The 27,897-nt window shown below is 46.8% G+C and overlaps 2 protein-coding genes across 6 annotated transcripts in view; both read left to right on the top strand.

Annotated features, from left to right (window-relative positions):
- The first annotated feature begins 47 nt into the window (after positions 1-47).
- Positions 48-24,450, top strand: LOC306778544 (2-oxoglutarate dehydrogenase complex component E1). Of its 3 annotated transcripts, XM_079270075.1 has the most exons (23): positions 48-127; positions 1,970-2,356; positions 4,390-4,563; positions 11,093-11,195; positions 13,521-13,636; positions 13,728-13,882; positions 15,856-16,002; positions 16,101-16,191; positions 16,600-16,779; positions 17,311-17,439; positions 17,531-17,710; positions 17,813-17,965; positions 19,676-19,778; positions 19,876-20,004; positions 20,359-20,509; positions 20,685-20,812; positions 20,970-21,148; positions 21,290-21,361; positions 22,102-22,227; positions 22,340-22,412; positions 22,498-22,661; positions 22,893-23,047; positions 23,127-24,450. In XM_079270075.1, exons 2-23 carry the CDS (start codon positions 2,117-2,119, stop codon positions 23,245-23,247), a joined length of 3,069 nt encoding a protein of 1,022 aa, XP_079126201.1. In that variant the 5' UTR covers positions 48-127; positions 1,970-2,116; the 3' UTR covers positions 23,248-24,450. The 3 variants fall into 3 exon arrangements, with proteins under 3 accessions (XP_079126201.1, XP_079126200.1, XP_079126202.1); XM_079270074.1 differs by having other exon boundaries at positions 17,531-17,965; XM_079270076.1 differs by lacking the exons at positions 48-127; positions 1,970-2,356; positions 4,390-4,563; ... (1 more) ...; positions 13,521-13,636; positions 13,728-13,882 and adding an exon at positions 15,740-15,750.
- Positions 24,451-26,321: 1,871 nt separating this feature from the next.
- Positions 26,322-27,897, top strand: part of LOC306778545 (zinc finger MIZ domain-containing protein 2-like) — a 14,519-nt gene continuing 12,943 nt past the window's right edge. For 2 of the 3 annotated variants that reach the window (XM_079270079.1, XM_079270077.1), the window contains exons 1-2: positions 26,322-26,495; positions 27,636-27,814. The gene's annotated coding sequence lies outside the window, so the exon portion shown is untranslated. The remainder of the gene's footprint in view (positions 26,496-27,635; positions 27,815-27,897) is intronic. The other variant, XM_079270078.1, reaches the window with a different exon arrangement.

The following is a 27,897-nucleotide window of genomic DNA, read 5'->3' as shown; positions in this document are numbered from 1 at the left end:
GTCAGGGTACGTCACATCCGGGGCCTCGCTTCCACGCCCCGAGCTGTCATAATTTCAACCGGGAGAGGCGAAGGGCATCCGGGATAAACGGCCGACAGGAGAGCCGCTGGAACTAGTTTCTCTCGAGGTAAGTAACCGGGACTTATAAAGACTTAATACAGGAGAGTCTTGGGGTCTGGGGGTCTGGTTTTTGACCACAAAGAGACGGAACCGGGTCTAGTTTAGAGACTAGCTGACGTCCGTCCTGAGGAAAGACAAAACATGCTAGCATGTTAGCCGCGTGCTAGCTAACACACACACACACACACACACACACACACACACACACACACACTAGCGTTACCTCATCTGTCAAAACACTCGCTGAAACTCAGAGTGTTGCTGAAAATTACGTGTCACATGTTAGAATACATCATGTATATATTAAACATCTAGTTAATCACCGCGGACCTCTAAATCTCCACCCGTTTAGCCCGCTAGCCAAAACGTGCTAATGATATTTAATAAAAGTAAAAAAGCTAACCGGCTAATTACATAACCCGACGCGTTAGCCTTGAAGCTAATCATATAGCATGTTTTAACATGTAGAGGAACATAGCAGCGCTCTACAACTTCCGGTCTGTATGTTGCACTGAAAGGCAGATCATAATCACAATGTTTTGATTAAAGCCTTTTCGGGAACTCATGACTCGTGAAAAGGACATAGTGACGGACATCCGGTGTGGGCCAATAGGAAAAAGGCTTTGGTTTGGAGTCCTGTTTCAGCCAATCAAGAGGCGGTGTAGGCGGGCGGTGGCCGTGTTGTAGAGAAGGAGAATGGAGACCCAACAAGGTCAAAACATGGCTCTGAGGAACCACATGAGGTCTGTTGAAGAGGAAATACATAAAGTTATTGAATATAATAAAGTTCAGTGTTGACTTACTCAACGGGAGACAACGAAACTTCTTTATGGCCACAAAACAATGGAACAATCCCACAGATCTAGTATACTTCTTATTTACTGCCTGTGAACACACCTAATCTGTTGGTTTAAGCAAGTGTTTCTTTCAGGGCCACTGTATCTGTTTCTATCGTGCGAACAGGCGACGGAATGACGTTATTGAGTGCTGGTGGAGCTGCTACGATGTTAGCATAGCCTAGCACCGATCCATCAGAGCTCCATTGAGAAGACCAGTAACCTACAAATCTGCATCATTACGTAGTTATTTCGGAGTCCCTTTTTGTCGGTTTATTGCCGTTGAATCACAGCCAATCAGTTGATGTTGTGTTCCTACAGCTGTAGTAAACAGCGACCGGTGGCTTGCTAGACAGTGAATACAGCTCGATGAAATCCACGGAGCTCCTCTGAACAATATTATGAACCAGACATGACGGCGTTTAGTTTCCCGGGATATCTGTGACTTCCACAGCACGTAGAAATAGAGGTTATTGTTTCCATGGTTAATGGTGGACAGTTGAACAGCTTTCAGGCGATAAGCCCCGCCCCCTCTCCAGTGCGAATGGACACAAATAGCCCCGGCGAGACCGGCGGCGCGACTGGCTCAACTCAACTTTTTTTTTTTTATACTCAAACATCTCCGCGACTTATTGAGTGCTGTAATAATCGCGCGGCACAACGAATCGACAATGAAATTCGTTGCCGACTCTTTTAATAATCGATTTTTATTGATTTTATCGATTCGTTGTTGCAGCCCTGCATCCTTTGCTGCAGTAAAAGATCTACACACTGAAAATACTCCACTACAAGTAAAAGTCCTGCATTCAAACACTTACTGAAGTAGAAGTATATAAATGTAGTTAAAGTAGTTCAAGTAAAAGTATCATATGTGATGTTTCTGCTGCATTAATGTTTCATGTTTTAATCTTCAAAGCCTCGTATTCTGTGATGTCATCATAAGATCTCTGCTTCCTGTTCCTGGTTGTTGTGTCTGAATCAACCCGTCTCTCTCTCTGTGTCTCTGTGGACAGACGGACCAGAGGACGGTGGACGCTTCATTCGTCCCTCTCAGTCCTGGGACTTTAACGCCGGTGTGGAGTGACTTTTATCCCGTCGTGGTTCTGAGGTTGAGGACGCGCGCCGGGTGTTGTGCGTGACGCTTTTTTTAAGGACTTCTGATGCATCGTTTAAGGACTTGTGCGGCGCGGTTGCGTCCGCTAACCGCCTCGCAGGCGGCTCAGACTATCAGCCCGCAGCGGCCAATCACAGGCGCCCCCACGGGGGTCGCCAGGACGTTTCAGCCAATCAGGTGCTACACGGCGCCCGTGGCCACGGAGCCGTTCCTCAACGGGACGAGCTCCAACTACGTGGAGGAGATGTACTTCGCCTGGCTGGAGGACCCCAAGAGTGTTCACAAGGTAAGGAGCAGTGGAGCCCCCTGCTGGTCTGGAGGAGGACCAGATACACAGGGGGGTCTATTCAGGAATTAAGGATTCACTCTGCGTTAAATGATCAACCAGAAAGTTTTTTTTCGTTGTAGTAGAAATTGTAAAAGTATATAAAAGTTGTAAAAAATGTAGTAAAAGTTAAGTAAAAGTATACAAATCGGTTAAAGTAGTAAAAGTATATAAACGTAGTAAAAGTTGTAAAAATGTGTTTTCATAACATGAGAGGTGAGTCTTAAAGGGCCAGCAGACTAATAATAGCTGCTTGGTCAGTAGAGCAACAAGAATTGTACTGGTGCTGGGCAACGATTAAAATATTTAATCGCGATTAATCTCATTGTTATGGCAAAGTTCAATAATGAATTATAAAGTAGTGTATTGTGCACTTTTATTTTGAAAGTACTGCTATATGAACAAAAGGGCAATAACATTTGGTTCACGAGATGCAGGCAGCATGTTTCATACTTGATGTGAATATAATTCATACTTTGTTGGCATCTTATTCTGAAAACCGGATGTTGCGCTGAAGAAACCGGATGTTGTCTCACGTTCATGTTTCCGCTAACTTTCAACGTCCTTCGCTCCCGATCTGTGCGTTTGAATGAGTTTACCGTGAATGTCAGCGTAGAGGTGCACTAACATGTGAGTGGACGCAGTCACAGGTCTGATTAAGAAGCTCCTCGGGGCATTTGTTGCCCCTCTCCTAGTGATATCGCGGGCAAAATGACATTTCTTGGGGGCAGCTTTGCCCTCGTGTATTTCCGCCGCTGGATGGAACCATCTATCGATATCGGATCGTTGAACAGAACAACCTCACAGATTCAGTCTGGACTTCCTGCTGCTCCTTCACAGTAAAAGCTTGAGTCATTTGTGTTCGATGCCCAAGCAGCTGCAGGAAGTGACGAGTCTGAATTAACGTCAGTGTAATTAACATGTTTCAATAAAGACAACGGTACACTTGACTAAGGGTTATAATAGTTTTGATTCAATTTGGTTGTATGGACTCTTCATGCGGCGCTGCTTCGCCTCATGGAAACGCGTCTACGGAGGTTTCTTGCTGAGTTGAGTTTCTGGGTTGTGGTTCATCTGCTTTCTGTTTGGATTAAACCCGTCTGACTCCCAGAACACTGATCCTCTACGACACTCTGTCATCATCGATGTATATTTCAGTTCTCCTGAAAGCTGTCCGTTGCTGTGACGTATTCTCTCGTCTTGTTGCTGAGAGTTAAACATCGGCTCCTCTTGAGCTCTTATTTATTGACTTCCTTCACGTTCCTCCATCTTGTGCTGGTGGTTCTGCCTCCATCTCGTCACACAGTCATGTTACCAGAAGCACTGCACTGTGAGTGACTCGGGTTCACCATAGATCAGAGAACTGTACCACCGTCAGGGCGGCGCGGAGCCGAGCGGAATGAGTTCATACGGGGAATGTTCATGAGCCCGGCGGACTCTGTGGTTCTTCAGCTCATTCTGGACTCGTGAGTCACCGAGTGAAGAAAGCCGCTTGTTCCCGTGTGTAGAACTCTAACGTGAGAGATCGTTAGATTCCTCCACCAGGGTCACCCTCCGCTGGTTCAAGGTGTTCAGAGGAACTCGAGTCCTTCGCAGTAGAAATAAGTAGAAGACGGTCTTCATGTTGTTCCTGTGGAAAGAGAAGGAAGGTGTGTAGAGAATGAAAACACAAGTTTAAACATCCGCACTTCAGCTACACTGTGATGCCTTCAGGCTCTGCTCAGTGAACATGAGTACTGGCTGAAGGTTCATTGTAACGTTATCATGATGTGTTCACATGTCGTCTGTAAAATGTAGTTTTGGTGATGAACTAGAATGAATCCAGTCGTTTGAAGGAGATGTTTATGAACATAAAATAGATATTAGAGATGAATTATGAGCAGTTTACCTTCTAACACGAGCTCTAAGAACATATTACCCTTCAGTAATAATGAAGATAAAGATATAATCTTACCCGTTGGTGTTGCTGATGGTTTGTTGCCCCCCCCCCCCAGTCATGGGCGGTGTTCTTCAGGAACGCTAACGCCGGCGCTCCTCCAGGAGCAGCCTACCAGTCTCCTCTGGGTCTGTCTGCTGCTCCTCTCTCCTCTCTGGTGGGAGCTCAGCCCAACGTGGAGAAGCTGGTGGAGGATCACCTGGCTGTCCAGTCTCTCATCAGGGCCTACCAGGTACACACACACACCCATATACACACACACACCCACCCATATATACACACACACACCCATATACACACACACACACCCATATATACACACACACACCCATATACACACACACACACCCATATATACACACACACACACATATATACACACACACACCCATATACACACACACACACCCATATATACACACACACACACATATATACACACACACACCCATATATACACACCCATATACACACACACACACCCATATACACACACACACACCCATATACACACACACACACACCCATATATACACACACACACCCATATATACACACACACACCCATATATACACACACACACCCATATACACACACACACACCCATATACACACACACACCCATATATACACACACACACACATATACACACACACACCCATATACACACACACACACCCATATATACACACACACACCCATATACACACACACACACCCATATACACACACACACCCATATATACACACACACACCCATATACACACACACACACCCATATATACACACACACACCCATATACACACACACACCCATATACACACACACACACCCATATACACACACACACACCCACATATACACACACACCCATATACACACACACACACCCATATACACACACACACCCATATACACACACACACACCCATATACACACACACACCCATATACACACACACACACCCATATATACACACACACACCCATATATACACACACACACATATATATACACACACACACCCATATACACACACACACCCATATATACACACACACCCATATACACACACACACCCATATACACACACACACCCATATACACACACACACCCATATATACACACACACCCATATACACACACACACCCATATACACACACACACCCATATATACACACACACCCATATAACACACACACACACCCATATACACACACACACCCATATACACACACACCCATATATACACACACACCCATATATACACACACACCCATATATACACACACCCATATATACACACACACACCCATATACACACACACACACCCATATATACACACACACACCCATATACACACACACACCCATATATATACACACACACACACCCATAATACACACACACACCCATATATACACACACACACCCATATACACACACACACACCCATATACACACACACACCCATATATACACACACACACACCCATATACACACACACACCCATATACACACACACACCCATATATACACACACACACACCCCATATATACACACACACACCCATATACACACACACACATATATATACACACACACCCATATACACACACACACACCCATATACACACACACACACCCATATACACACACACACACCCATATATACACACACACACCCATATATACACACACACACCCATATACACACACACACCCATATACACACACACACCCATATACACACACACACCCATATATACACACACACACCCATATATACACACACACACCCATATATACACACACACACCCATTACACACACACCCATATATACACACACACACCCATATACACACACACACACCCATATACACACACACACACCCCATATACACACACACACACCCATATATACACACAACACACCCATATATACACACACACACCCATATATACACACACACACCCATATACACACACACACACCCATATACACACACACACCCATATACACACACACACCCATATAAACACACACACACCCATATACACACACACACACCCATATATACACACACACCCATATATACACACACACATATATACACACACACACACAATATATACCACACACCCATATACACACACACACACCCATATACACACACACACACCCATATATACACACACCCATATATACACACACACACCCATATATACACACACACACCCATATACACACACACCCATATATACACACACACACCCATATACACACACACCCATATACACACACACACCCATATATACACACACACACCCATATACACACACACACACCCATATAAACACACACCCATATATACACACACACACCCATATATACACACACACACCCATATACACACACACCCATATACACACACACACACCCATATACACACACACCCATATATACACACACACACCCATATATACACACACACCCATATACACACACACACCCATATATACACACACACACACCCATATATACACACACACACCCATATACACACACACACACCCATATACACACACACACACCCATATATACACACACACACCCATATACACACACACACCCATATACACACACACACACCCATATATACACACACACACCCATATATACACACACACCCATATACACACACACACCCATATATACACACACACACACCCATATATACACACACACACCCATATACACACACACACACCCATATATACACACACACCCATATATACACACACACACCCATATATACACACACACACCCATATACACACACACCCATATATACACACACCCATATATACACACACACACCCATATATACACACACACACCCATATATACACACACCCATATATACACACACACACCCATATATACACACACACACCCATATACACACACACCCATATACACACACACCCATATATACACACACACACCCATATATACACACACACCCATATATACACACACACCCATATATACACACACACCCATATATACACACACACCCATATATACACACACACCCATATATACACACACACCCATATATACACACACACCCATATATACACACACACCCATATATACACACACACCCATATACACACACACACACCCATATATACACACACACACCCATATATACACACACACACCCATATATACACACACACACCCATATATACACACACACACACCCATATATATACACACACACCCATATACACACACACACACCCATATACACACACACACACCCATATACACACACACACACCCATATATACACACACACACACCCATATATACACACACACACCCATATATACACACACACACCCATATACACACACACACACCCATATACACACACACACACCCATATATACACACACACACCCATATACACACACACACCCATATACACACACACACACCCATATATACACACACACACCCATATATACACACACACACCCATATACACACACACCCATATATACACACACACACATATATATACACACACACACCCATATATACACACACCCATATATACACACACACACCCATATATACACACACACACCCATATACACACACACCCATATACACACACACCCATATATACACACACACACCCATATATACACACACACCCATATATACACACACACCCATATATACACACACACACACCCATATACACACACACACCCATATACACACACACCCATATATACACACACACCCATATATACACACACACACACCCATATACACACACACACCCATATACACACACACCCATATATACACACACACCCATATATACACACACACACACCCATATACACACACACCCATATATACACACACCCATATATACACACACACACACCCATATACACACACACACCCATATATACACACACGCCCATATATACACACACACACCCATATACACACACACACCCATATATACACACACACACACCCATATATACACACACACACCCATATACACACACACACACCCATATACACACACACACACCCATATACACACACACACCCATATATACACACACACACCCATATATACACACACACCCATATATACACACACACACACCCATATACACACACACACCCATATATACACACACACCCATATATACACACACACACCCATATACACACACACACCCATATATACACACACACACCCATATATACACACACACACCCATATACACACACACACACCCATATACACACACACACCCATATATACACACACACACCCATATATACACACACACCCATATACACACACACACACCCATATATACACACACACCCATATATACACACACACACACACACACACACCCATATACACACACACACACCCATATATACACACACACACACACACACCCATATACACACACACACACACACACCCATATATATATACACACACACACATATATATATATGTATATATATATATGTATATGTATATGTATATATATATGTATATGTATATGTGTATATGTATATATGTATATATGTATGTATGTATATATATATATATATATATACATACATACATACATACATACGTGTGTGTGTGTGTGTGTGTGTGCGTATATATATGTATGTGTGTATATATATGTATATGTACATATGTATGTATATATGTACATATACATATATACATACACACACATATGTATATATATATATATATGTGTGTGTGTGTGTGCGTGTGTGTATATATATGTATATGTACATATGTATGTATATGTGTATATATATACATACATATACACACACACAAATCCGTCAGGGTTTAAAACGACATATCCCATCATGCTTTGCAGGCTGTTTTAATGTTTTGGTTCTGAAGAGAAGTCAGACGAGGAGAACCAGAAACCAAACGGAGTATTTCTTGTGTCAGACTTCCTGTCACCAGTGGAAGATAGAAAGGTTGAGAACTGATTTCATTTTAATATCAAGTCGAGGTTTCAAAGTTCTGGTGATTTGTGTGGACGTTGAGTAAGGTGATTATGAATAACTGTTTGTATATAATTATGTTTAATATTCTCAGCCTCATTTCTAGGTCCTGACTACTTCCTGGTTTATATTAATGTGATATAAATATATTTAACGTCTTTTTCCTCAGAACGTCATGAAACATGGAGCCGACTGCTTGTTTCCTCTTTTTCCCGAATCTAGATTGTTTTATAATTGTTATATATATCCTATACACAATAATATATATATTATATAATTATAATATATTGTTATTCAAAGTTTTTTTTCATATCAGTTGTGAAGAGTAATTCTTTATAAACTATATTTAATGTAGTTGATGTATTTCAGAGTTTCTCAACCTGAAAGCAGGAAGTGTTTAAAGTAACCAGTTTAAAAACTGAATTCATTGTTTCTGATGACATCATCAATGACATCATCAATGATGGAAACATGTTTGATGAAGGTCCTCTTCATGGAGAAGGCTTGGACCCTGATCACTATGAAGTGGTGAGTGGAGGTCTTCACGGGTCCTGAATGTCACAACGGAGGTTCGTCTTAAATTAAATGTTTTGAAGTTTATCTCCAGATTTACACAGTTTGATACAATCTCATGGTGCATTGATCTCAATTAAACCAATTAACCAATTAACGGCGCCACAGCTGACAGCTGGGGTCCTGTCCAAACCTCCCGGGTAAAACCAGTGGTCATCCTCCAGGTCAGAGCTTCACGTGTTAAAGCTGCATTCTCTCTAGTGGCCACCAGGGGGCGACTCCTCTGGTTGTATAGAAGTCTATAGAAAATGACTCTACTTCTCTCTTGATTTATTCCCTCAGTAAACATTGTAAACATGAGTTTATGTCTCAATCTCTAGTTTCAAGTCTTCTTCAACACAGCACGATGTTTGTTCGGTTACACGTGTCTCGATACGATATATTGCAATACGCTACTTTTTAAAATACAGTGTAACAATGGCGCTTAAAACAGAACTTGTACATGACGTACTGATAACTCAGCTGAAGACCAACACTTCACACCAGGACCCCCCTGAACCGGATCAGACTGGATTCAGCTGTAACCTGGACCCATCCAGACACTCTGGTCCTGGTTCAGCTCTCAGCTATCTGGACCTGTGCAGACCTCCAGTCACCTGACACGATCAGTGTGTGTGTGTGTGTGTGTGTGTGTGTGTGTGTGTGTGTAGGTGATGGGGCATCGCAATGCCCAGTTGGATCCTCTGGGAATCAGTTGTGTGAATTTAGATGATGCTCCGGTGATTGCCGGCCTCCAGGACGTCGGTGAGACTAAAGAACTGAGAACTCTTCTGGCTTGTGGTGTTAATACTGGTCTCTTCCCCCCCACCCACCCTCTCTCTCCTTCCTCCTCCTCCTCCTCCTCCTCTCTCCTTTTCTGTGTCTAATCCCGTTTGTGGTGATCTTCATCTATTTACTTTACAAATCCTCCATCCTGCTTCTCCTCTGGTTATTTCGTTGCATCGTGCTTCCTCCTCCTCCTCTCCTTCATTTCACTCCACCCTGTCCTCTTCCTCCTCACTCCACCCTGTCGTCCTCCTCTTCCTCCTCACTGCTCCTGTCCTGGGTGGGCTCTGTGCTGTTGTCACTCCCTGTAGATCCGGGGGCACCACGTGGCACAGTTGGACCCCCTCGGCATCATGGACGCTGACCTGGACTCGTGCGTCCCCACCGACATAATCACGTCCTCCGACAAGCTGGGTGAGGAGCTGAACCCCCGGACACAACACGTCTGTCCCTGTTGTCTCCTGTCTTCACTGGGGGGACGTCTGCTGTCCCTCAGTAAACCTCTTCCACTGAAACCTTGTTGTACCTCAGGAGTGTTTCTGCAACCTTCTCATGTACAACACATGTTTCTGGAATGTTCTGGTGCACGCTCGAATGTTCCCGAGACGTTCTCGTGCACTCTCGAACGTTCCCGAGACGTTCTCGTGCACTCTCGAATGTTCCCGAGACGTTCTCGTGCACGCTCGAATGTTCCCGAGACGTTCTCGTGCACGCTCGAATGTTCCCGAGATGTCGTGCACGCTCGAATGTTCTCGTGTACGCTCGAATGTTCCCGAGACGTCGTGCACGCTCGAATGTTCCCGAGATGTCGTGCACGCTCGAATGTTCCCGAGATGTCGTGCACGCTCGAATGTTCTCGTGTACGCTCGAATGTTCCCGAGACGTCGTGCACGCTCGAATGTTCCCGAGATGTCGTGCACGCTCGAATGTTCTCGTGTACGCTCGAATGTTCCCGAGACGTCGTGCACGCTCGAATGTTCTGGTGCACGCTCGAATGTTCCCGAGACGTCGTGCACGCTCGAATGTTCCCGAGATGTCGTGCACGCTCGAATGTTCTCGTGTACGCTCGAATGTTCCCGAGACGTTCCCGTGCACTTTCGAACGTTCCCGAGACGTTCTCGTGCACGCTCGAACGTTCCCGAGATGTCGTGCACGCTCGAATGTTCCCGAGATGTCGTGCACGCTCGAATGTTCTCGTGTACGCTCGAATGTTCCCGAGACGTCGTGCACGCTCGAATGTTCCCGAGATGTCGTGCACGCTCGAATGTTCTCGTGTACGCTCGAATGTTCCCGAGACGTCGTGCACGCTCGAATGTTCCCGAGATGTCGTGCACGCTCGAATGTTCTGGTGCACGCTCGAATGTTCCCGAGACGTCGTGCACGCTCGAATGTTCCCGAGATGTCGTGCACGCTCGAATGTTCTCGTGTACGCTCGAATGTTCCCGAGATGTCGTGCACGCTCGAATGTTCCCGAGATGTCGTGCACGCTCGAATGTTCTCGTGTACGCTCGAATGTTCCCGAGACGTCGTGCACGCTCGAATGTTCCCGAGATGTCGTGCACGCTCGAATGTTCTCGTGTACGCTCGAATGTTCCCGAGACGTTCCCGTGCACTTTCGAACGTTCCCGAGACGTTCCCGTGCACTCTCGAACGTTCCCGAGGCGTTCTCGTGCACGCTGGAACGTTCCCGAGACGTTCTCGTGCACGCTCGAATGTTCTCGTGCGCTCTCGAACGTTCCCGAGACGTTCTCGTGCACGCTCGAACGTTCTCGAGACGTTCTCGTGCACGCTCGAACGTTCTCGAGACGTTCTCGTGCACACAAAGGTTTAAGACAAGAAGACCAGCAGCTGTGAACTGAAGCTGCTCGTCAAGCTGGCGACGGTGTTCTGCGTCATTGTGTTCAAAGTCTCTTCAAAGGTCTCCCTCTTAAAGAGCTCTTCAACATCGTAGACGCTCGGCGTAGACGCAGGAAATATGAATGTTTTAAATAAGAGAAGGTGACATTTAAAGCCTTCATCCGTGTGGATGAAGGCTTCTCTGAACTGTCCTGAGTGTTCCTTCGTACAACTCTTTCAGACAAGTGTCAAAACAAACCGTTTGAAATACAATAAATATTCAGTATTCATTCACAGGAGCAGCTTGTGTTCATGTGTCTGTGCTGCCCAGACTCACTCCTCATCCTCATCATTATCCTCCTCATCATCATCATCATAAAGATCATCTACATGTGTGAACGTGTAGACGTCGACCTGTTCATCCACTGATCTTCTTAGCAAACGACACACTTTTTATTCTTTTCTTTGTATTTCCTCATGTTTACACTCAAACAGACATCATGTCACTGACCCACCTATTATGATGATGATGATGATGATGATGATGAAGATGACGATGATGACGATGGATCCTTCTGTGTGGTTTGATGTGTGAACCTAGTTGATGACACTAACCATGTCTCCTTACTTTTGTTTGTATGTGTATTGATCCTCACCTGCTGCTCTCACTTCTCTCTCCTCTTCTTCTGCATGTCGATCTTCTCTGTTGCTGCATATTTTCCATATTTTGTTCATAATTCACATTCATTCTTATCTGCATGTTTTCATTTCTCCACGGCCTGTTTGTGTCTGTCCATCTCTTTGGTGTCCCCCTTCCCTCCGACCTGCAACCTCATCTCACTTCCTTCCCTCTTTCCCCCCCCCCTCCCCAACCTGTCCTGTGTTGCATCATGGGACATGTAGGCTTCTACGGTCTGGATGAGTCAGACCTGGACAAGGTGTTCCGGCTGCCCACCACCACCTTCATCGGAGGCTCAGAGAGCGCCCTGCCGCTGAAGGAGATCATCCGCCGACTGGAGGTATGAACATCATGTGATATCTCAATGTTTGGGTGGAAGACGCCACCTGTACAGGTGATTCAGGTGATTCGTCTCTCCCTGTGTTGGTCAGATGTCCTACTGTCAGCACATCGGCGTGGAGTTCATGTTCATCAACGACTTGGAGCAGTGCCAGTGGATCAGACAGAAGTTTGAGACTCCAGGAGTGATGCAGTTCACTCTGGAGGAGAAGAGGACGCTGCTGGCCCGCATGGTCCGCTCCACCAGGTAAACCCCTGAACACACCTACATCCACCACATGGTGCGCTCCACCAGGTAAACCCCTGAACACACCTACATCCACCACATGGTGCGCTCCACCAGGTAAACCCCTGAACACACCTACATCCACCACATGGTGCGCTCCACCAGGTAAACCCCTGAACACACCTACATCCACCGCATGGTCCGCTCCACCAGGTAAACCCCTGAACACACCTACATCCACCACATGGTGCGCTCCACCAGGTAAACCCCTGAACACACCTACATCCACCACATGGTCCGCTCCACCAGGTAAACCCCTGAACACACCTACATCCACCACATGGTGCGCTCCACCAGGTAAACCCCTGAACACACCTACACCCACCACATGGTCCGCTCCACCAGGTAAACCCCTGAACACACCTACATCCACCACATGGTCCGCTCCACCAGGTAAACCCCTGAACACACCTACACCCACCACATGGTCCGCTCCACCAGGTAAACCCCTGAACACACCTACACCCACCACATGGTCCGCTCCACCAGGTAAACCCCTGAACACACCTACACCCACCACATGGTCCGCTCACCAGGTAAACCCCTGAACACACCTACACCCACCACATGGTCCGCTCCACCAGGTAAACCCCTGAACACACCTACACCCACCACATGGTCCGCTCCACCAGGTAAACCCCTGAACACACCTACATCCACCACATGGTGCGCTCCACCAGGTAAACCCCTGAACACACCTACATCCACCACATGGTCCGCTCCACCAGGTAAACCCCTGAACACACCTACATCCACCACATGGTCCGCTCCACCAGGTAAACCCCTGAACACACCTACATCCACCACATGGTCCGCTCCACCAGGTAAACCCCTGAACACACCTACATCCACCACATGGTGCGCTCCACCAGGTAAACCCCTGAACACACCTACACCCACCACATGGTCCGCTCCACCAGGTAAACCCCTGAACACACCTACATCCACCACATGGTCCGCTCCACCAGGTAAACCCCTGAACACACCTACACCCACCACATGGTCCGCTCCACCAGGTAAACCCCTGAACACACCTACACCCACCACATGGTCCGCTCCACCAGGTAAACCCTGAACACACCTACACCACCACATGGTCCGCTCCACCAGGTAAACCCCTGAACACACCTACACCCACCACATGGTCCGCTCCACCAGGTAAACCCCTGAACACACCTACATCCACCACATGGTCCGCTCCACCAGGTAAACCCCTGAACACACCTACATCCACCACATGGTCCGCTCCACCAGGTAAACCCCTGAACACACCTACATCCACCACATGGTCCGCTCCACCAGGTAAACCCCTGAACACACCTACATCCACCACATGGTCCGCTCCACCAGGTAAACCCCTGAACACACCTACATCCACCACATGGTCCGCTCCACCAGGTAAACCCCTGAACACACCTGCATCCACCACATGGTCCGCTCCACCAGGTAAACCCCTGACACACCTACATCCACCACATGGTCCGCTCCACCAGGTAAACCCCTGAACACACCTGCATCCACCACATGGTCCGCTCCACCAGGTAAACCCCTGAACACACCTAGCATCCACCACATGGTCCGCTCCACCAGGTAAACCCTGAACACACCTGACATCCACCACATGGTCCGCTCCACCAGGTAAACCCCTGAACACACCTACATCCACCACATGGTCCGCTCCACCAGGTAAACCCTGAACACACCTACATCCACCACATGGTGCGCTCCACCAGGTAAACCCCCTGAACACACCTACATCCACCACATGGTGCGTCCACCAGGTAAACCCCTGAACACACCTACATCCACCACATGGTCCGCTCCACCAGGTAAACCCCTGAACACACCTACATCCACCACATGGTGCGCTCCACCAGGTAAACCCCTGAACACACCTGCGTTGTTGTAATATGTCGTTGTCTGTGTGAGTGCAGGTTTGAGGAGTTCCTGCAGAAGAAGTGGTCTGCAGAGAAACGTTTTGGTCTGGAGGGCTGCGAGTCTCTGATCCCGGCTCTGAAAACCATCATTGATAAATCCTCTGAGAACGGGGTGGAGAACGTGATCATGGGCATGCCTCACAGGTAACACACACGTCTGTCTGTCTGAGCTATATAGCATATATATAGCGTTATATGACATATATATATCTATATATTTATACATGTACTTCTTCTTTCAGGGGTCGTCTGAATGTTTTGGCCAACGTGATCCGTAAAGAGCTGGAACAGATTTTCTGTCAGTTTGACTCCAAACTGGAAGCAGCTGATGAGGTAATTTACCTGCTCTTATTACTATTACTGCTGTTATTACAACTGCCGTTATTACAACTGCCGTTATTACACTTCTGTTGTAATAACCAGATCAACAGGCAGTCATTGGGATCCAAACACTGAAGGCATCGTTAACTCAACCAGATAAAGATTATTTACAGAATGAATTGAATTCAAATTAAATGTCTACATCAATGCAAATCTCATTTATAAATCTAGTTTTGCCATAAATTAGTCGTTTAAATTGGTCAAAAACAGCCCGAGAGTGTAAACCACATCAGTCCTTTGATAACAAAAGGCCCAGCTTCACCACTAATACTGCTGATGTCCTCCTGGTGGCACTGCTGGCCTGTTTTGGTAGTTCTGGATGTTATTTTCAGGGACTCTGCTGTGGTTTCTCCTCCTCAGGGCTCTGGAGACGTGAAGTACCATCTGGGGATGTACCATCGTCGTATCAACCGCGTGACCGACAGGAACATCACCATGTCCCTGATGGCCAACCCGTCTCACCTGGAGGCCGTGGACCCCGTGGTGCAGGGCAAGACCAAAGCTGAGCAGTTCTACTGCGGAGACAACGACGGCAACCGGGTGAGACAGACGGTCGCTTTGTTTCTCCTGACTCGCTGAGAAAATGAGGTTCCTCTGACGTACAGGACAAGTCGACTCGCCAACCTGAAATCATCAGAAAGACAACTCGCAATCACAAAGCTGCCTCAGAGTGTTTCACAATCTGTAGAACGTACGACATCCTCTCTCTTTAGACACGAAGAAAAGGAAGCGAAACTAATGTCAGCTACATTAGCAGCACTCACAACAAAACAACATGTTCATCATCTGAACCTTTATGTTGTGAGTCTTTGGGGTGAATGTGTTCACAGTACGATTGGGTTTATGTAACATGGATTTCCTCTTTCTGTTTCCACACTCAGCACTTTGTAATCTCTGGTTTGGATCAATGCTATTGCTCTATAACAACCTTCCAGTGATATTTCAGCTGATATTCCAACAACCTTTTTGATAAGAACCCTTTTAGAAGAACAGAGATTTGTCACACAGAGGATGATTAGCTGTCTTTATCTCTAATTCGTGCTCAGTCTGACTCGTTCTGTCTTTGTCCAGGTGATGTCCATCCTGATCCACGGAGACGCTGCGTTCGCCGGTCAGGGGATCGTGTACGAAACCTTCCACCTGTCTGACCTGCCGTCCTACACCACGCACGGCACCGTGCACGTCGTCGCCAACAACCAGGTAACAAACGCAGAAACGAACATACAACAAATGCGGCCGCGTCGATAAACGGGCCGACCGAGATGACGGAGCTGTCACTTCCTGTCTGCAGATCGGCTTCACCACGGACCCTCGAGTGGCTCGATCGTCTCCGTATCCCACCGACGTGGCTCGAGTCGTCAACGCTCCCATCTTCCACGTCAACGCCGATGACCCCGAAGCCGTGATCTACGTCTGCAAGGTGGCCGCCGAGTGGAGGGCCACGTTCCACAAAGACGTGGTGGTCGACCTGGTCAGTGACGCCGTCGATGGTTTCAGTTCAGACTCGCAGCCTCGTGAGACTGAGAGATTTACCTGTGTGTGTGTGTGTGTGTGTGTGTGTGCGTGCTCTCAGGTGTGTTACCGTCGGATGGGTCATAACGAGATGGACGAGCCGATGTTCACTCAGCCGCTGATGTACAAACAGATCAAGAAGCAGAAGCCGGTTCTGCAGAAATATGCAGAGAAACTGATTGCAGAGGGAGCCGTGAGCCGTCAGGAGTACGAGGTCACTACTTCTCCTACTTATCCTACTTCTTCCACTACTTCTACTACTTATACTTATCCTACTTCTTCTACTTCTTCCACTACTTCTACTTATCCTACTTCTACTTCTTCTACTTCTCCTACTTCTTCTAATTCTACTTCTCCTACTTCTCCTACTTCTACTTCTTCTTCTTCTACTTCTCCTACTTCTCCTACTTCTTCTACTTCTTCTACTTATTCTACTTATTCTACTTCTACTTCTCCTACTTCTCCTACTTCTACTTCTCCTACTTCTCCTACTTCTCCTACTTCTCCTACTTATTCTACTTCTTCTACTTATTCTACTTCTACTTCTCCTACTTCTCCTACTTCTTCTACTTATTCTACTTCTACTTCTCCTACTTATTCTACTTCTCCTACTTCTTCAACTTCTACTTCTCCTACTTCTCCTACTTCTTCTACTTATTCTACTTCTACTTCTCCTACTTCTCCTACTTCTCCTACTTCTTCTACTTATTCTACTTCTACTTCTCCTACTTATTCTACTTCTCCTACTTCTTCAACTTCTACTTCTCCTTCTACTTCTCCTACTTCTTCTACTTCTCCTACTTCTACTTCTCCTACTTATTCTACTTCTCCTACTTCTTCAACTTCTACTTCTCCTTCTACTTCTTCTACTTCTCCTACTTCTACTTCTCCTACTTATTCTACTTCTCCTACTTCTTCAACTTCTACTTCTCCTTCTACTTCTTCTACTTCTCCTACTTCTACTTCTCCTACTTCTTCTACTTCTCCTACTTCTCCTACTTCTCCTACTTCTACTTCTCCTACTTCTTCTACTTCTACTTCTCCTACTCCTTCTTTGACTTCTCCTACTTCTTCTACTTCTTCTACTTCTCCTACTTCTTCTGCTTCTACTTCTTCAACTTCTACTTCTCCTACTTATTCTAATTCTACTTCTCCTACTTCTCCTACTCCTTCTTTGACTTATTCTACTTCTCCTACTTATTCTAATTCTACTTCTCCTACTTATTCTACTTATTCTACTTCTACTTCTCCTACTTGTACTTCTTCTACTTCTACTTCTCCTACTTCTTCTACTTCTACTTCTCCTACTTCTTCGACTTCTCCTACTTCTTCTGCTTCTACTTATTCTACTTCTCCTACTTCTCCTACTCCTTCTTTGACTTATTCTACTTCTCCTACTTATTCTAATTCTACTTCTCCTACTCCTTCTTTGACTTATTCTACTTCTCCTACTTATTCTAATTCTACTTCTCCTACTTATTCTACTTCTTCTACTTCTACTTATCCTACTTATTCTACTTCTTCTACTTCACCTACATCTACTTCTCCTACGTCTTCTCCTACGTCTTCTACTTCTCCTACTTCTTCTCCTACTTCTTCTACTTCTCCTACATCTTCTACTTCTTCTACTTCTACTTCTTCTTCTACTTCTTCTTCTACTTCTACTTCTCCTACTTCTTCTCCTACTTCTTCTACTTCTTCTACTTCTTCTACTTCTTCTACTTCTTCTTCTACTTCTACTTCTACTTCTCCTACTTCTTCTACTTCTCCTACTTCTTCTCCTACTTCTTCTACTTCTTCTACTTCTTCTTCTACTTCTTCTTCTACTTCTTCTCCTACTTCTTCTACTTCTCCTACATCTTCTACTTCTTCTACTTCTACTTCTTCTTCTACTTCTAAATAAACCTTCCATCTCTTTCTTCAGGAGGAGATCGCCAAATACGATAAGATCTGTGAGGAGGCGTACGCTCGCTCTAAAGATGAGAAGATCCTCCACATCAAGCACTGGCTGGACTCCCCCTGGCCTGGTGAGGGACCATTCAGAGACCCTTCTATCCTTCTGCAGCGTCTCGGGTCTCGGGTCCTGGTTCTGTGTCAGCTACTTGAACTGTGTGTCCTCTGCAGGTTTCTTCACTCTGGACGGACAGCCCAAGTCCATGAGCTGCCTGTCCACCGGTCTGACTGAGGAGAACCTGAACCACATCGGCACCGTGGCCTCGTCCGTCCCCGTGGAGGACTTCACCATCCACGGAGGTCAGACGACGTTTCTCATACTTCATTCATCGTCTTAGTTTGGTTGAGGCTTCATGAAGTCCAGCTTTTCTTCCAGTTGTTGTCTTGACCAACAAACCATGAAACACATTCTTATTCTCAGACATCGATCACCTTCACACATCTTAAAGAACATCTCAAACCAGAGGTCTTCAACGTTTTTCAGGCCAAGGACCCCCAAACTGATAGAGAGATGGAGCAGGGACCCCGACTATATATGTTGTATAAACTTGTAACACAATAAACGCTGATCTTAATGTGAGTGATGAAGTGGTGAAGGTTCATGTCGTGTGGAGATGCCTTCAGGCTCTCGGTGACCGTGACTTGTTGTTTCAGGTCTGAGTCGGATCCTGAAGAGTCGAGGTGAGATGGTTCGTAAGCGGACCGTGGACTGGGCTCTGGGGGAGTACATGGCCTTCGGATCGCTGCTGCAGGAGGGAATCCACATCAGGCTGTCGGGACAGGACGTGGAGCGAGGAACCTTCAGGTAAACCACAACCTCAGGTGTGTCCGTCGTCTCCTGGATCCTGAACCTCCTCTGACACAAGTCCTGCTTCAGGTTGAAGATCCACATGTAGGCGTGTTATCCTATCGCCCCTATTCAGTTGCAAAGAGCTCAGAGCAAGTTGTCCTCCAGACTGAAGCCGTTTGTCCTCTTTCAGCCACCGTCATCACGTCCTCCATGACCAGAACGTGGACAAGAGGATCTGCATTCCCATGAACCACATCGCTCCGGACCAGGCGCCGTACACCGTGTGCAACAGCTCGCTGTCCGAGTACGGAGTCCTCGGTGAGTCCGGTCGTCTGCTGCTGCTTCGGTGTTTCTTCAGAACCGCAGATCGATGTTCTGTCCGTTTGGTTCTGTTGTCTTTGAGCTGGTTTCTTCTACGTTCTGATGTTCTGTGACTGCAGATAATGAACGTTCTGAATATATAATCTGTCTCCAGGCTTTGAGCTGGGCTTTGCGATGGCGAGTCCCAACGCTCTGATCCTGTGGGAGGCTCAGTTCGGAGACTTCCACAACACGGCTCAGTGCATCATCGATCAGTTCATCTGTCCCGGTCAGGCCAAGTGGGTCCGACAGAACGGCATCGTGCTGCTGCTGCCACACGGCATGGAGGGCATGGTGAGCAAATCAAACGCACCCACAGAGAGACAGCCGAGACGACAGCTACCTACACATCGTACTTCACGATCGCCCGTGTAGACGTGGTAGAAGCAGCTGTACCTGGTGGACCTTCTCTAACATGAGTGTTCCTGTCCTCAGGGTCCAGAACATTCTTCAGCTCGTCCAGAGAGATTCCTCCAGATGTGCAACGACGACCCCGACGTCATGCCGGTAAAACAAGACGAGTCTCTCCTCGGCCTTATGAGCAGCAGACAGACGCAACAACACGTCTTTTCAGAGTTAAAGTCCTGCTGCTGCTTCATTCCCACCAGTACAGGGGGACACAGCGCTTCATGGTATCGGTAGAATCAACGGTTCCTGTCGGTTTAGAGCTTTCAGTCACTTACACTCCACTCTAAACCTTGTTCAGGTGTAATGCTCATATATTTCATAGTTTGTCAAGCCAGCAGACTTTTGTTTTGGCGGGGCCTGAACGTGAAGCTACTTCCTGTGATCTGTCGTAGAATAAAAACTGTTATTTCTGGTTAAAAGCTTTTTTTTTAAAAACCTGCGAAAACAGTTGAAATAAAGATGGAGAATGTAGTTTTTAACTCAAACTACAAATTATATCAACCACAAAAAAACATCCATGTAGAATTAAAAGAAGACTGCGTGTGGTTCAGAAACTCACTCTAGAAACAGGAAGTAAACATGGCCGCTCTGATGAACAGCTGACACATGCTCTGAGATTCATTTCACTCTTTAAATGTTGACTTATAAACGAGACGATTGAGTAAAACTTCAGTCATTTAGTGTGAATCTAAAGATAATCCGGACCCCAAACCCAGCTTTTATTGTGAAAGTGGACCCGGATGACCCTTGACCACCAGGTGATACTGTGTGTGTGTGTGTGTGTGTGTGTATACACACACACACACCTGTAACTGGTGTTCCTCTCTGGTCCCCGTCAGGCCCTCACGGAGGACTTCGCGGTGCGTCAGCTCTACGACTGTAACTGGATCGTAGTGAACTGTTCCAATCCTGGAAACTACTTCCACGTCCTGAGACGACAGATCCTCCTCCCGTACAGGAAGCCCGTGAGACGCTCGCACGCACACACAGTTCACCCGTCTTCAGTGTTGCTGTTTAATGACTTTTATTTAGAAAATGTTCAGCCCGACATGATGAACTTCCTGTTTGTCCCTCCAGCTGATTGTCTTCACTCCCAAATCTCTGCTGCGTCACCCAGAGGCCAGATCCAGCTTTGACGAGATGCTGCCTGGTACTGTCATTCATGTTGATGATGTTGTTGAGATCGACCTGGACGGTGCACATTCTTACCTTCACCCCCCCCCCCCCCCCCGTAGGAACTCACTTCCTGAGGCTGATCCCAGAGGGAGGCTCGGCGTCGGAGCGTCCTGAGGAGGTGAAGCGTCTGATCTTCTGTACGGGGAAAGTTTACTACGAGCTCACCAAAGAGAGGAAGAGCCGAGGAATGGAGGACACGGTGGCCATCGCTCGTATAGAGCAGGTACACACACACACACACACACGCAGTCACACACACACACACACACACACACACAGTCACACACACACGCACGCACACACACACACCCTCTCACACTCACACACACCCTCTCACACACACACACTCACACACACACACCCTGAGGATCCGTCTCCACGGCCTCGTACATAATATTTCTCAGCTGTGCGATCCGTGGTGCTCAGTCATGTGACCTGTGACTCCTCCCCCCAGCTGTCTCCGTTCCCCTTCGACCAGGTGAAGGCCGAGTCGGAGCGCTTCGCCAACGCCGACCTGGTCTGGTGTCAGGAGGAGCACAAGAACCAGGGTTACTACGACTACGTGAAGCCTCGCATCAGGACCACCATCCAGAGGGCCAAGCCTGTCTGGTAACCATCTTCTTCATCTTCATCTTCATCATAGAGTATCAGTGTGGGGGGGCTGACCTCTGACCTCTGTGTGTCTCAGGTATGCGGGCAGAGGGCCGGCTGCAGCTCCGGCGACCGGGAACAAGAAAGCTCACCTGATGGAGCTGGAGCGGTTCCTGGACAACGCCTTCGGCCTGGACGCGTTCAAAGACCAGCAGTAGAACCTGTGACACACCTGGAGCGCACGCACACACACACACACTGTTCATCCAACCTTCAGAGAACATTAAAGATCAAACCTGAGATCGAAACGTTTGAATGGTTTTAATGAATGAATTGATTTTTGATCTGATCGATCGTTTAAACACAGATGTTCACTGAGACACGAGGCAGAGAACGAGTACTTTGTTGTACTTTATAGTATCAGTATGTAGTACTACTTATAGTACATCATTACAGCACATATACAAGAAACATTAAATCCATCGTGTTGAAACTCTGATTTAAAATACTTTGAGATCGTTCCCGGAGCGAAACGTGTTGCATTAGCAACATTTTGAATGAAGTCTGGTGCGGAGTTGCTCTGTCCAGACGTGTGGCAACTTCAAACATACTGAGAGGCAACGTTGCTACAGAAAAGTTGTCTCTGGTAGCGTGAAGCCTGAGTTTAAAGCACACGCGCACACACACACACACACACACACTCCAGCTGTAGTATGTAACAGCAGGTGTGACGTCATCATCATCACTCCTCTCTCTCATCTCTTCTGGTGGCTCGTTAGCATCGTTAGCGCTCCCCATTGTAAACGAATGGGAGCCCGGCTAGCTGGTGAGGTAGCTTTAGTGTGGGGCTGTCAGCAGGTGTGTCGGCTTGTTGAAGGAAAGTCTGTGATTAATTAGTCACCATGGCAACGCTTAACTTCCACATTGAGATTTTATTGTTTTCTTTGTTTTAGGGATTAAAGATGGCGGAGGTCTGCGCCATCAGGCGTCCCTCCATGAGCTCAACCAAAATGCATCGCTGGTTATGATTTAACCCCTCGGCTTCTGTCGTCTCCTCCTCCTCCTCCTCCTCCTCCTCCTCCTCCTCCTCCTCCTCCTCCTCCTCCTCCTCCTCCTCCTCCTCCTCCTCCTCCTCCTCTCTCTCGTGAGCGTTCATCTTGTGCCAATCTAAAGCTGTTTTTATTTCTTCTTCGTGGTGTTTCAGCTGAATGAACCCTCGTCAGCAGGAAGTCAGATCTCCTGCTTTGAAACACAAACAAACATAAATAACTCAATAAAGCGACGGCAGAAGAAGAAATCTGCGTCTGCGGATTGTTTCTGAGCTTCTGTGAGACAAAAGAAAATGATTTATTTATTTTCATAAAGGGGATTTAAATCCTCTTGTTTTTTGCTTCATTCAATAAAAAAACCTACGAGCTGAAGAGCAGCGTCTCCGTCTCCTTATTTACATCCTCTATTGTTGTTATTGTTGTTGTTATTGACATTCTACGATTCATACTGAACAGCAGGTGATTTCTACCGTCATGCACTACCTACTAGAGACCAGGGACGGAGACCAGGGTATAGAGACCAGGGACAGAGACCAGGGACAGAGACCAGGGTATAGAGACCAGGGTATAGAGACCAGGGTATAGAGACCAGGGTATAGAGACCAGGGACAGAGACCAGGGTATAGAGACCAGGGTACAGAGACCAGGGTATAGAGACCAGGGTATAGAGACCAGGGACGGAGACCAGGGTATAGAGACCAGGGACAGAGACCAGGGTATAGAGACCAGGGTATAGAGACCAGGGTATAGAGACCAGGGTATAGAGACCAGGGTATAGAGACCAGGGACAGAGACCAGGGTATAGAGACCAGGGTATAGAGACCAGGGACAGAGACCAGGGTATAGAGACCAGGGTATAGAGACCAGGGTATAGAGACCAGGGTATAGAGACCAGGGTATAGAGACCAGGGTATAGAGACCAGGGACAGAGACCAGGGTACAGAGACCAGGGTATAGAGACCAGGGACAGAGACCAGGGACAGAGACCAGGGACAGAGACCAGGGTACAGAGACCAGGGTACAGAGACCAGGGTACAGAGACCAGGGTATAGAGACCAGGGACAGAGACCAGGGACAGAGACCAGGGACAGAGACCAGGGACAGAGACCAGGGTACAGAGACCAGGGTATAGAGACCAGGGACAGAGACCAGGGACAGAGACCAGGGACAGAGACCAGGGACAGAGACCAGGGACTAGAGACCAGGGACAGAGACCAGGGACAGAGACCAGGGACAGAGACCAGGGACTAGAGACCAGGGACAGAGACCAGGGTATAGAGACCAGGGACAGAGACCAGGGTATAGAGACCAGGGTATAGAGACCAGGGACGGAGACCAGGGACAGAGACCAGGGACAGAGACCAGGGTATAGAGACCAGGGTATAGAGACCAGGGACGGAGACCAGGGTACAGAGACCAGGGTATAGAGACCAGGGTATAGAGACCAGGGACTAGAGACCAGGGTATAGAGACCAGGGACAGAGACCAGGGTATAGAGACCAGGGTATAGAGACCAGGGACGGAGACCAGGGACGGAGACCAGGGACAGAGACCAGGGTATAGAGACCAGGGACGGAGACCAGGGTATAGAGACCAGGGACGGAGACCACGGTATAGAGACCAGGGACGGAGACCAGGGTATAGAGACCAGGGACGGAGACCAGGGTATAGAGACCAGGGACAGAGACCAGGGACGGAGACCAGGGACAGAGACCAGGGTATAGAGACCAGGGACAGAGACCAGGGACGGAGACCAGGGACAGAGACCAGGGACAGAGACCAGGGTATAGAGACCAGGGACAGAGACCAGGGACGGAGACCAGGGACAGAGACCAGGGTATAGAGACCAGGGACAGAGACCAGGGACGGAGACCAGGGTATAGAGACCAGGGACAGAGACCAGGGACAGAGACCAGGGTATAGAGACCAGGGACAGAGACCAGGGACAGAGACTGTGTCTCTCTCTCTCTCTCTGTCTCTCTCTCTGTGTAGGTCTCTCTCTCTCTCTCTGTGTAGTTGTCTCTGTGTCTCTCTCTCTCTCTGTCTCTCTGTCTCTCTCTCTCTCTGTGTAGGTGTCTCTCTCTCTCTCTCTGTCTCTCTCTGTCTCTCTCTCTCTCTGTGTAGGTGTCTCTCTGTCTCTGTGTCTCTCTCTCTGTCTCTCTCCCTCCCCTCCTCCCTCTCTCAGACCTACCCCCCCCCCCCGTCTGTCTGATTCCTCCACCTCTAGCGGTGCGGATGAAACCGCGGATCTCCCGTCAGAGTCCAGCCGGCCGAGCCGCTCAGTCGTTGATGTGAGACTCTATCTGTTTCTACTTTAAGGGCCCTGGAGCTTCGGGGGATGCTGTCGCCTCCTGTATCCGGATATTCAGACACAGAGGCCGGCGGCAGGGACTTAAACACACGACTCCTGGGTTGAGGTACACTTCCATGATCTCAATTAACATGAACTTACCGAGCACCGCAACCCGGACCGGGCTGCTCCGTGCGGAGCCACGTGTTGTCTGACATTAGTGTTTTGTGTTGTGGAGGAAGAAAGCTAGCTGAAGGCTAACCGTTAGCCTCGTAGCATTCCATTGTCACATCCCGTTGGTGCTAGCTAGCTAGGCTAACCGGCTAGCTTGCTGTCAACAAAGTGATATATTCTCAAGGAACGTGGTGAACGTGGCGCTTTATGTCGGACGTGTGAAGTGTCGGACTCCGTGTCCTCTTGAGTGGCCGTGTTTGGTGGGTTATTGTAGTCTGTTTGTTTTGGGCGCGGTGGGTTGTTGTCGTCTCGTTAGCATGCTAATGCTAACAGCGGAGCTAACCTACAGCCTCATTTCCCCTGTGAGAGCAGGGAGCTGTCTGTTAGCTGATTAGCGTTAGCTCGTTAGCATGAGCTCGTTAGCATTAGCTTCTACCTGGTTGCAACACTACAAGGAATCTCAAAATGTCTCCTGACTCTCTCATTTTGTTCTTGAGGGTTTTCACTTCAACGAGACGGAGACACGAAGGACGAGATAACAACAACTGGTTGTTGTTGTTATTATTGTTATTATTATTATTGTTATTATGTTGTGATAACATAATAACAGAACGAGAGGTTGGTAGTTTGAAGGCCAGACACTGACTTTAGTTCATTCACTTAAATACACAGTTTGACATGTGTATTATAGTTATTTTATATGATATTACTAAAGTCTGTCTTTGAAAAGTGTAAACCTATAAGTGTAATTTGTATTTTTAAAAATACCCATGAATGGTATTTAATTCTAATTTAAATGCCAAAAAAATTGTTATAAAAAAGAATATATATATAATATATATATATCCTTTGTTATAAAAAAGAATATATATATAATATATATATATTCTTTTTTATAACAATTTTTTTGGCATATATATATATATATATATGAGTGCTCCACCTGATGAAGTAGAATATTTCCTGTTTCTCTGTCTGCTACTGAGCGTCATACCAAAGTCCATTCACAAATCTGCCAATTAAATGTGACCTTTATCAGCGGTGATACGCCCAGCACTGATACAGGCGTGTTGACGGTTGCTCTTCCTCTCAGAGACACCGAAGACCTCCAAGATGAAGACCAGTCATTGTACCGGTCGAAAGCTCCGGTAGAGTGACTGCGCTGTAGATAAGTCACTCTGTGAGCTGCTTGTTCTGTTGATTGGAGGAAGAAGAAGCATCACTCTGGATTGTTTTGATGTTGAAACAGTAGAAACGTAAACCAACAGAGTGGTGAGTAATCAACTGAACTGTGAATGATTTTATTTTAACACTTTCATGTGAATATACTCAACAAGTAGTGGCCATAGTACTTA

This window comes from Melanostigma gelatinosum (assembly GCF_949748355.1).
Source record: "Melanostigma gelatinosum genome assembly, chromosome: 6".
In the NCBI taxonomy this organism is placed as follows: domain Eukaryota; kingdom Metazoa; phylum Chordata; class Actinopteri; order Perciformes; family Zoarcidae; genus Melanostigma; species Melanostigma gelatinosum.
The sequence above is the reverse complement of the archived record's forward strand: the minus strand, read 5'-3'. Positions and strand labels throughout refer to the sequence as shown.

Bases quoted from the DNA above. Each gene is read 5' to 3' on its own strand.
- LOC306778544 (XM_079270074.1), top strand. From the start codon at position 2,117: ATGCATCGTTTAAGGACTTGTGCGGCGCGGTTGCGTCCGCTAACCGCC. The intron at 13,883-15,855 runs GTAAACCCCTGA...GTGTGAGTGCAG, and splicing joins CGCATGGTCCGCTCCACCAG to GTTTGAGGAGTTCCTGCAGA. The intron at 17,440-17,530 runs GTAACAAACGCA...TCCTGTCTGCAG, and splicing joins ACGTCGTCGCCAACAACCAG to ATCGGCTTCACCACGGACCC.